The following is a 12,332-nucleotide window of genomic DNA, read 5'->3' as shown; positions in this document are numbered from 1 at the left end:
ATTCATCCTTTTATTACTTTTGGTATTTTTCATTTGTGCTAGTTATATTTATGTTTAACCGTTCTTTGCAAATCTAGAAACATTTGACATGTTTCTAAATTTTTTTTCATTAACTTAGGTATATTACATTACTACAGATGTTTGATAAAAGCTTATGTATGATGAATTTTATCCTTTCCTTAATTTTAGTCCGAGAGAGACAGTGCTCAAGTTTTAATAGGCTGATTCTATATAGGAAGAATTTAGAACACAGAAAACTTTGGAATAAACCTGTGTTCTTTTTAGGCAAATTACCTTTCTACTTTTTGAAAAGAGTAAACCCCAGGTTCTTAAATGGTAACTTATACGAAAAGTCGTGTTTGTCAAACACATTAAGCATGTTTTTTTGACCTCATTGTTTTATCTCATAAAGCAATCTCTGTTCATTTTATTAGGAAGCTTACATTCTTTAACCATTTTCACAGGATTGCTTTTTCATAGTGTTCTTTTTTTTTTTTTTTAATTTTATTTATTTGTCAGAGAGAGCGAGCGAACAAGCAGGGGGAGTGGCAGGCAGAAGGAAAAGCAGGCTCCCTGCTGAGCAAGCCGCCTGATGTGGGACTCGATCCCAGAACCCTGGGATCATGACCTGAGCTGAAGGCAGACACTTAACTGATTGAGCCACCCAGGCGTCCCTCATAGTGTTCTTTTATCAGTTTGTCTTGAGACAGTCCTACTAGTCTGCCCTTTTCAATTATAACGGAGTGTGTATATATATTATATATTATATATATATTATATTATATATACATTTTATATATGTGCTTTTGAAGCCAGAATTTACTAAAAAAATGCTGTAGCTTATTAGAATGTCAGCAGTGTTAATAATCATCCTAGGTGGGTATTTTTTTGCCTTTTTAAAAAAGATTTATTTATTTATTTGAGAGAGAGAGCATGTGCACACGGCAGGGGGAAGGAGTAGAGGGAGAGAAAGTCTTTAAGCAAACTCCACTGAGCACAGAGCACGATGTGGGGCTCAATCCCATGACCCTGAGTTCATAACATGAGCCAAAACCAAGAGTCAGACTCCCAACAAACTGTGCCAACCAGGTGCCCCATAGATGGGTGTTTCTAAATTGAAAGCCAGTTTGGTAGTCTCCGGGGCCAGGGTACTTAGTCATGATCTTTGACATGGAGATACGTAGTTCTCTCCTTAAATGAGGTTATGAACTTTTCTAATATTGCTCTGCCAGCAGAGCTCTGGTTTCCAGTATGTAAGTTTCTGGAAGAACTTCACATACACTGCCTTGCTTAGACTGTTTTAGAAAGCTGTCCTACACATTCTGCATGGAGCACTGGGTGTTATGCACAAACAATGAATCATGGAACACTTCATCTAAAACTAATGATGTAATGTATGGGGATTAACATAAGAATAAAAAAAAGAAAAAAAAAAAAGAAACTTAGACTACCACATGAAACTTGGAACATTTCAGGGTCTACATCCTCAGTGAAAAAGTCAATTGGCAAAGTAAATAAATACATAAATAAATAAATTTAAAATAATAAAAAAAAAAAAGCTGTCCTAAAAAGACCTAAAACTACTTAGGGTCGTATGTATTGGTTACAGTGTTTTAAAGTAAAAGAAGCTAATATTGTGGCAAAGTGAAGTCTTCAATATCTTCTTGTTTTTAGTGATCAAATTTCTTTTGGCCTCTGAAATTAACTTAGTTTTTCTTAGCAATTAATTGAGTATATGTTTTGGAATAAGTTTTATGGAATTATATTTTTCTTTAGTGTATCTCAATTGGGAGAGGCACTTTATGCTTTTTAACATTTTCAGTTTAATTTTGAAGTTATATTAAAGATAATAAATATTAAAGCAATTTCACTTCCCAAATATTTTGTTATTACCTATACTCTTTGCCTAAGTCTATTATATATGTATGGTAGAAAAACTAATGGTATGCTACTGTGCATCTTTTCCCCATTCTGCATTCTCTGATGCCATATTGGTATTTTGAAATTGACCATGGTTAGTAGTATGCATAATGCGGAAATTGGGAAGTGCTACGAATAATGGCTTTTTCCATAATTAGGTGTTAGATTAGCACACTACTGCCTAACCTCTGCTTAGTTTCCATTTAGTTTTTCTTAGGAAAAGAGGTCCTAGAAAGGTCCTTTTGTCTTAGGGAAAGGGTTCCTGGACCCTAATCTCATGATTGGGCCCATTATTGGCTTAAATTTATACAGAACCTACTGGTACACATTTCTGAATGTTACCAATTACTCCTTTTGCGGTCTTTACGCTATGTGTACTTGGTAACACCCTTTCTACTTATATACCCCTTATGTTCATTGCTAGCTAAAATTACTATGCAATCTTCCCTTCTCAAATACCATGTTCTGCTTGATAGACTGTTCTAAGCACCTCCTGTGCAGCTTTTTTTTTTTTTCTTCCAGTATCAGCACTGCTTTTGGGAGATACTAGTTTGAGATCTGGATGCTTTCTGTTTGGTCCGTACCACAACAGTTCACTGCTTATTCTGGACTGATTTAAGACATGTGACAGGAAAGAATAAAGATACAGAGGTAATTATTTATGGAGAGTAGGGAAGTTGAATAAGTTCACATTAGACAAGCTCTGACTTTCCAGTGAAATAGTAGTCTGTGGAAAGGGAAAGGAATTGGGATGATGATGGTGGCTTAAGAAGACAGAAGATAGTTTCCAGTAGTTATTTTGGAAAAAAAATCACAGATGACTTGCTGAGGCTATATACCAAGAATGTTCAGTGAATTGGTTTATTAAGTGTGATTAATTGATTTTTCTCCAGTAATGCTCAGCTGTCCAGGAGCAAGAGAGGGAAAAACCCAGGGACTTCTTAGGTTGGGTTAGGAATGGTCAAATCAGATGAGAATGCTAAGTGGGTGAGGAATTTGGCAAAGGATAAAGAGGCTAGTGAAGGTATAATCTAGGTTCCATTTTGTTTGTACTTACTCCCACTGTTTGAAATGTATTTTGTCTTACTCTTAGTTTATGTTATCTTGGTTTGTTTCTTTCTAAGTATATAATGCTGCACACTGCCTTACATTCTTCTCAGACAAGCCTGATGTGTATAAATTAAATAGTAAGGGTTTGATTTATGAGATAGCTCACATAATAGATACTTCTTTTAATTTTGGAATAATCTTATGTTTTTATCACTGATCAGAATTTGTCTTGCCTTTTCTAATTAAAGAATATTCTGAAAACAAAAATCCTGAATATTCTGAAGAGTATTATTTGAAAGATAATTGAGTAATATTTATTATATCCTTTTATTCTTTGGATATACCTTTGTTTATTCTTTTAAGAGAAAAGAAAATCTCTAGCACAAACCCTTCAGTGAATAATTTACAGATTTCTTCCCCTGTTTTTCTTAATAATTTATCCTTCCCTTCCTCCGTTAACTCTCTTTCTTTTTATTGAGAGATAATTCACATATAACCTTGTATTAATTTTAGGTGTACAACATAATGATTTGATGTATGTATATACTGTGAAATGATTACCACAGTAAGTTTAGTTAACATTCATTGCAGCACATAGTTAAAACGGTTTTTTTCTTATGATAAGGACTTTTAAGATCTATTGTCTTAGGGGCGCCTGGGTGGCTCAGTTGGTTAAGTGGTTAAGTGGCCAGCCCACTCTTGATTTCAGCTTAGGTCATGATCTCAAGGTCCTGGGATGGAGCCCCGCATAGGGTTCCACACTTGGGGGTAGAGTCAGCTTGCTTGTGCCTCTCCCTCCCCCCTCCCAACCCACCTCATGTGCATGTGCTTGTGTGCGCGCTCTCTCTCTCAGATAAATAAATAAAATGTTTAAAAAAAAAAAAAAAGATTTATCTTAGCAACTTTCAAATATACAATACAGTATTAACTATAGTCACCATGTTGTATATTACATCCCCAGGATTGATTTATTTAGAGAGAGAGCGTGGGGAGAGGGGCAGAAGGAGAGGGAGAGAGAGAGAATCTTAAGCAGGCTCCACCTTGGGGCTCCATCTCACCACCCTGAGATCATAACCTGAGCTGAAATCAAGAGTTAGATGCTTAACTGACTGAGGCACCCAGGCACGCCCCCCCTTTTAATTAATTAATTAATTAGGACATATTTATGTTTTAACTGGAAGTTTGTACCTTTTGACCACCCTTAACCTTTTATACCACACCCCCGCCCCCAGCTTCTGGCAACCACCAATCTGTACTCTTTATTTATGAATTTTGGGGTTTAAAAAAGAAATACTCCACATATAAGTGAGATCATACAATATTTGCTTTTGACTTATTTAGTGTAATTCCCTCAAGATCCAGCTATGCTGTTGCAGATAGCTAGGGTTTCCTTCTGTTTTGTGGCTGAATAATATTCCATTATATATCTCTACCACATTTTCTTTACCCATTCATTCATCGATGGACACAGGGTATTTCCATGTTTTTGCTCTTATAAATAATGATGCATGAACATGGGGGTGTAGATATCTTTTCAAGATAGGGATTTTGTTTCCTTTGGATATGTACTCAGAAATGGAATTGCTGGATCATACGGTAGTTACATTTTTAATTATTTTGGTTTTAAAGATTTATTTATTTATTATAGAGTGAGAGATCATACCAGTGAGGGAGAGGGGCAGAGGGAGAGAGAATCCCAAGCAGACTCTGTGCTGAGTGTGGAGCCTGACTCGGAGCTGATCCCATGACCCAGAGATCATGAACCAAGCCAAAATCAAGAATCAGATCCCCAGCCAACTGAGCCAACCAGGAGTGCCCTATTTTTAATTTTTGAAGAACCTCCATGCTAGTTTTCATAGTGGCTGCACCAGTTTACATTATTGCCAATAGTAAATGAGCATTCCCTTTTTTCCACATCTTCTCCAACACTTGTTATTTCTTACTTTTTGATGATAGCCATTCTAACAGGCTTGAGGTGATATCTCATTGTGGTTTTGATTTGTATTTCACTAATGAAGTTTTATATAGGCACCTGTGAAGATTTTCCTTGGGGGAAAACATGGAAAAATCTTAGAGATAAGGGAAAAAACAGACTATGCTATGGAATCTTTGAAGACTGAAAGCAAAGTAATTTGTAAAGAAAAAAAAAAGCAAAACATGAATTTTGTATAATATTTGAGAAATAAAAGTGTCACTGAATTTATTACAGTTAAGAAATCATAAAATCCTTTTTTCTCTAACATATACAAGTAAATTTTTCTATAAACTGAATTAGTGTACTTGTCTTAGCGTTATTATATAATGAAATCATTTTTCCTTAGTAACTGAAAAATTTTAAACCCCCTTCTGAACTTAAGTTGTGATGTATGGTACAGAAGATGAAGAAGGTATAGCAAATGAGAAAAATCTCTTGGTATTTCATTTCAGTATGAAGGTTGTTCTTTTGCATAAGTTCCTGACATCAATTTTTATTACTTATACTTTAAAAATTCCTTTTTAATTAATTGAATATTTTGATTACTTAAGGTTATTTTTAATATATTGCATGGGAATTATAAATTATAGGATTCTCTTCCCTTAGTAGAATATATTACGTAAAAATACACAGGATTAAATATACAAGATAGCAGCTTAGTATGTTATTAGAAGAAGCCAGGTATGTGTTTTGACATTATGAAGATAATTATTTTACCCCCAAGTATTACTTAATCCCATTGAATTGGACAGGCCATAAGCTTTATCCTATATTATTATTCTTAGGATCTTATGTACTGATTAATGTAGTAGAGATGCTTTTTCATATCTTAAATGATACATAAAAGATAGAGACTATAGTATTTAATAGATTGTTGAGAAAGTTTGAAGTAGTGTGTCCATCTATGTGGACTCTGTACTGTATCATATAGCAGTTGTTTTGAAACAGAGAGATAAATTTCTGCACTGGTGGTTACATTTTGTTTTGATTTTCTATGTTCAGTGTTTTGTTGTGGAGTTCAGGGAATAACAATTCTTTTTTTTTTTTTTTTTAAGATTTTATTTATTTATTTGACAGAGAGAGAGAGAGACAGCAAGAGAGGGAACACAAGCAGGGGGAGTGGCAGAGGGAGAAGCAGGCTTCCTGCAGAGCAGGGAGCCCGATGTGGGTCTCGATCCCAGGACCCTGGGATCATGACCTGAGCTGAAGGCAGACGCTTAACGACTGAGCCACCCAGGCACCCCCAGGGAATAACAATTCTACTGTCAGAGGGCGCTTTGTGACCTAAATGTATTACTTTTGGTGAGGATGAGAATGAGCATAAGAGGTTAGAGAATGTCCTGACAAGGATTATTGTTACAAAATGAGAAACAAAAGAAAAAAAATTCAGGGGCGCCTGGGTGGCTCAGTTGGTTAAGCTACTGCCTTCGGCTCAGGTCATGATCCCAGGGTCCTGGGATCGAGCCCCGCATCGGGCTCCCTGCTCAGCTGGAAGCCTGCTTCTCCCTCTCCCACTCCCCCTACTTGTGTTCCCTCTCAGGCTGTCTCTCTCTCTCTCTCTCTGTGTCAAATAAATAAATAAAATCTTAAAAAAAAAAAAAATTCAACTGAAAAAAAAAAAAAGCCACAACAATGATTCATCCTAAAAAGGTACTTGTTTCTATATCCAGAAATTCATGTATGTTAAAAATGAATTGGAACTGAGAAACTTTGATTACATTTCACTTCAACTGGTAGAAATGATCACTTAAGGAAATAATCCTTTTCTGTGATATAATTTGATATCTTTCTTTAGGCATTTCTGTTTTGATTTTGTTGCATTTGTTATTTAGTAACAATATCTAGCATTTGTGGGTTTTTCACAATTTAGGATTGCCAATAGATTGTTTCAAAATATACTCATTATTTAAATTAGGAAAACTGTTAGGTGTTTATTGCTCATATTCGTCTTTAATCTTTTCATATGGGACAAACAGGAGCAATTGGGTGTATTACACTTTATTTGTATTTTAATTTTTTTTTAAAGCTTTATTTATTTTAGAGAGAAGAGAGCATGCGAGCAGGGGAAGGGGAGGGGCAGAGGGAGAGAATCTTCAAGCAGACTCCCCAATGAGAGCAGGGCCCAACATGGGCTTGATCTCACTCTCCATGAGATCACAACCTGAGCCACAACCGAGAGTTGGGACACTGAACTGACTGAGCCATCCAGGTGCCTCTGTATTTTAATATCAGTGGCAGTCTGTGAATCCAGGGGATAAAGTGCTTGGTTGTTCTACCAATAGACATATAAAACTTTTTAAGAAACACATGGCAAATTACTTCCTTGGTTTTTTTCTTATTGGTCATTTTTTTAGTGTTAAAATTTTTCCTCAACAATTTTGGTTAAATGAATGGGTAATTTTTAGATATTAAAATCAAAGCCTTAAGTATTAATTTGCATTTTAGCAATTAATGTATATGTCTTATTAACATAAATGGCATGTTGCATTTAACTCTTACTGGAATTCAGAATTTAAAGTTGTCACTTTTAAAAAATAATTATTAGTTTGATAATGTTTATTAGTGAGAGATGAGAATTTTGATGGAGTATGACTTCAAATGATAAGAAATCTTTGAAAATACTTGGTGAGAGAATTCTAAGATGCATTCAGGGGTACTTATATAAACTAAGTACTGATATAAACTAAGGGTACTGATATGTAAACTAAATATCAAACAATTTTATCTACCGTAACTATTTTTGTAAAGATAACACTGTAAGTTAGACTTTTAAAGAATTACTTTCTGATCATTCTTTTATTTTTATTTTTAAAAATTTTATTTATTTGACAGAGAGAGAGAGACAGCGAGAGAGGGAACACAAGCAGGGGGAGTGGGAGAGGGAGAAGGAGGCTTTCCGCTGAGCAGGGAGCCTGATGCGGGGCTGGATCCCAGGACCCTGGGATCATGACCTGAGCCGAAGGCAGACGCTTAACGACTGAGCCACTCAGGCGCCCCTGATCATTCTTTTAAATTTGAAGAAAATGTATGAAAAAAATTTACTTTTAACAGTTTCTCATGAATTTTTAAATGGGCCTTTATAATTGGCAATATCAAGGTTTTCAACAATCATTTTGTAGACTTTTGCTGTCCAAGTGTTAGCCACTAGCCATATGTGACTCCTTGAATATAAATTGATTAAAATTAAAATTTAAAAATCAGTTCCTCAGTCACACTAGCCACGTTACAAGTGCCCAATAGCTGTATATGGCTAGTGGCTGCTGTACTGGTAGTGCAGTTACAGATAATTCTAACATAAAATTCTACTGGACAGTACTGATCTGATTGAAGTTTCAGTGTTTAATTATCTTTTAATGTCACCCTTGTTTTTTCAAATGTTTTGTTGTGGCAGAATACACATTACATAAAATTTATATCTTAATCATCTTTAAGTGGTACAATTCAGTGGCATTAAATACATTAATAATTATTATTGTATTAGATACTATAATAATCTGTCTCTGTGGCATTTTTCGTCTTGTAAAAATTGAAACTCTCTATGTATTAAATAATAACTCCCCATTCTTCCCTCCCCTCCAGCCCCTGGCAACCACCATTTCACTTTCTGTCTCTATGATTTTAACTACTCTTAAGTACCTCATGTAAGTGGAATCATGTAGTATTGGTCTTTTTAGTGACTGGACTATTTCACTTAGACTAATGTCTTCAGGTTCATCCATGTCATAGCATATTGCAGAATTTTCTTCTTTTTTCAAGCTGAATTAATAGTCCATTGTATGTGTATACATTTTACTTATCCATTTATGGGTCAGTGGTTACTGGGGTTGCTCCCACAATTAGCCATTGTGAACAATGCTGCTATGAACGTGGGTATATATCTCTTTAAGAATGGATTATATGGTAATTCTATTTTTAATTTTTTGAGGTACCACCATACTGCTTCCCAAAGCAGCTGTGCTATTTTACATTTCATCAACAGTGCACAGAGTTCCAATTTCTCTGCATCCTTGCAAACTTACTATTTTCTGTTTTTTGTTTTGTTAATAGCCATCCTATTGGATGTGAGGTGGTATCTCATTGTGGTTTTGATTTTCATTTCCCTACTGATTAGTGATGTTTAGCATCTTTTCTTTTGCTTATTAGTCATTTGTATATCTTTGTATATCTCATTTATTTATTTATACTATTGAGAGTGAGCGAGTGTGAGCCTGTAGGGGGGTGAGGGGAAGAGGAGAGAGAGAATCTTAAGCAGAGCCTGATGTGGGGCTCGATCTCATGACCCTGAGATCATGACCTGAGCTGAAATCAAGAGTCAGTCACTTAACCTACTCAGCCACCGAGGTGCCTCTCTGTATCTTATTTAAATCCTTCTTCAACATGAATGTGGACTTAAGAAACAGTTATAATAATATTAGTTTTTAGGGTATTAATTTTTTTTGAATGTGTTACTCTACATCATGTAAAAAACAAGAAGTGGAGTTACAACCCATCCTTATAATACTAGCTTTTATAATTGATCATGTATTAACCTTTACTGAGATCTTTATTTCTCCATAATGGATTCTGACACTGTCTAGTGTCCTTTTTTTCCCCCCCACCCTGTAGGATTCTCTTGATCATTTCTTGTAGGACAAGTCTGGTGGTATCAGACTCGCCCAGCTTTTGTCTAGGACTGTCTTAATTTCTCCCACACTTTTGAAGGACAGTTTTGATGAACATAGGATTCTTGGTTGACAGGTTTTTTTTGTTTGTTTGTTTGTTTGGTCCTTTTAGCATTTTGAATATATTGATACATTGCCTTCTGGCCACCAAAATTTCTGATGAGAGATCTGCTTGTAATTTTATTGAGGATCCCTAGTATGTGACGATTCTGAATTTGTCTCTTTGTATTTTCAAGATTCTCTTTGTGTCTTTTTATTTGGAAAGTTTGATTATAATGCATCTTGGTGTGGGATTCTTTGAATTTATCTTGCTTGGTATTTGTTGAGCTTCTTGGATTTTATATTATCTTCTTTCATCAAATTTAGGAAGTTTTCAGTCATTATGTCTTCAAACATTCTCTCTGCCCCTTTTTTCTTCTTCTGGGCCTTCCACAGTGCAAATGTTGGTCCACTTGTTGATGTCCCACATGCCTCTTAGGATCTGTTCACTTTTTTTCAAGTTTCTTTTTTTCCTGTTTGTCCCTCAGACTTTGTAGTTTCCATTGTTCTTTCTTTCAAGTTTGCTGCTCAAATCTGTCCTTTTAATCCTTCTAGTAAATTTTCCATTCAGTTATTATACTTTTCATCTCCAGAATTTCCTTTTGGTTTATTTTTAGGCTTTCTGTCTCTCTATTGATAATTCCATTTTGTTCATAAATTATTTTCTTGTCTTTCACCACAATTTCTATTAGTTCATTGAGCATTTAAAAAATAATTCTTGGGGTGCCTGGGTGGCTCAGTTGGTTAAGCGACTGCCTTCGGCTCAGGTCATGATCCTGGAGTCCCGGGATCGAGTCCCGCATCGGGCTCCCTGCTCGGCAGGGAGTCTGCTTCTCCCTCTGACCCTCCTCCCTCTCATGCTCTGTCTCTCATTCTCTCTCTCTCAAATAAATAAATAAAATCTTTAAAAAAAAAATAAAATAAAAAAAAATAAAAAATGATTCTTTGTCTTGCATATCTGCCATCAGGTCTTCTTCCGGGACAGTTTCTGTTCATTTTTCCTGCCTTTTAATGGACGATACTTTCCTTTTTCTTTCTATACCTTGTGAGGTTTTTGTCAGAAACTGGACATTTGAATTTAATAATGTGATAACTTTGGAAGTGAGATTTTCTTTCATTCCCAACATTTGCTGTGTTTTGTTACCGTTTCCGTTTGTTTGTTTGTTTTTGTTTTTTATTATAGTGTGCTGTCTCTGGCTGAGAATCAGACTAAGGTGTAAACTTTTCTGAGCCTTTCCTTGGGCAAATGTGGTCATTTTCTAATTTTTCCTGTGTATGCGCTTATTTTTGAATGTCCATGTGTTTAATGTCTGGCTCCCAAAAGGGGGCAAAGAGAAAAATGAAGGTGGGGGATAATTTTAAGTTCTAGAAGTCATTTCAGGCTAAGGGGGAGCTCACTCACCTTTTTTTATTTCTGTAATCAGAGCACAGATGCTCAGTATTTGGAGGACATGGTTTATTTTGCCCATCGTGGCTCCTAACAACTGTATGTAAACTACTGCAAGAACATGTGCACGACTGCCTGCCATGTGGCTTGGTTGGAAAATGGGTAGCTGTGACTTTGCTGAGAGCTGAAATTGACTGAAATTAATGGCAGCTTACCTGCGCAAGTCGTTCCTTGGAAGCTGCAAGCCTTTACTAGACTCCAGAGTTCCAAAATAATTATATCAAACAGATTCTGCCGGTGCAGTTGTTTTCTAGGTGGAGAGACATATTTCCATTGCTTTGGACTCCGCCATCAGTGCTGAATCTCTTATGTTGGTTCACTTAAACATGTAACATTATTGTATGTGGGTTTATGATACTTACAGGGATACAAGGAATTGCTTTATATATTTACTATTGTCATTCTTACAGGAGTGTACATTTTTATATATTCTTCACATACACCTGAATTTTGTATTAATAGAAACCATAGCTAATGCTAGAAAATAAAAATAAATGTGTGAACTTACATTTTTTTCCTTATGTAGGCAGTGTTCAGAATGTGACCAGGCAGGGAGCAGTGATATGGAAGCAGACATGGCCATGGAAACCTTACCAGATGGGACCAAAAGATCAAGGAGACAGATTAAGGAACCCGTGAAATTTGTTCCCCAGGATATGCCTCCAGAACCCAAGAAGATTCCAATAAGAAACACGGTAACTTTTTCCCCGTTTATCATAATCATCACAGAAATCTGAGGCCAAAATTTAAGAGGTGAGAAAGACAAAGGGTGAACATATACTCAGGAGTCAAAGAAAGAAACCAATATGTTGCTGTTGGTCATTCTTAAGAGTTTATTGTTTTATGTTATGAAATACACCATACATGTGTGAGAATTTATGGTTTATATATTCAACTTAAAGCATAATAATAATGAATGCCCACTGTATCCACCAACCTGCTTCAAAAATCAAACATTACCAAAGGCTTTGATGTCCCCTGTGAATCCTTGGTAATCACATTCTCATCTATCTAGCACAGAGATTACCTGTATCCTCAACTTTATATTTCTCATTCTCTTCTTTTTTTTTTTTTTAATAATTAATCTCCAAATGTGTGTACTCATAAGTAATACATAGTTTTGCAGGTTTTGAATTTTATATGAATGGAGTCAGACTTTTTCCTTTTGTTATTTGATACTTTAACCCATTGATTTGATTCATAAATACTGATCTGTGTAGTTATGATTAATTTATATTCA

General features: G+C 35.5%; 1 protein-coding gene across 10 annotated transcripts in view; it reads left to right on the top strand.

Moving 5' to 3' along the window:
• Positions 1-12,332, top strand: part of PHF14 (PHD finger protein 14) — a 195,611-nt gene that overhangs the window by 62,621 nt on the left and 120,658 nt on the right. For all 10 annotated transcript variants that reach the window (XR_014139322.1, XR_014139324.1, XR_014139323.1 and 7 more), the window contains one exon: positions 11,619-11,787. Coding sequence is in view for 7 of the 10 variants with exons in the window: in XM_081800474.1 (XP_081656600.1) it covers positions 11,619-11,787 (169 nt within the window). In the remaining 3 variants the exon portion in view is untranslated. The remainder of the gene's footprint in view (positions 1-11,618; positions 11,788-12,332) is intronic.

This window comes from Leptonychotes weddellii, chromosome 12 (assembly GCF_054177405.1).
Source record: "Leptonychotes weddellii isolate Sample4059 chromosome 12, ASM5417740v2, whole genome shotgun sequence".
NCBI lineage: Eukaryota > Metazoa > Chordata > Mammalia > Carnivora > Phocidae > Leptonychotes > Leptonychotes weddellii.
Note: the sequence above shows the minus strand (reverse complement) of the source record. Positions and strands in the feature narration are given on the sequence as shown.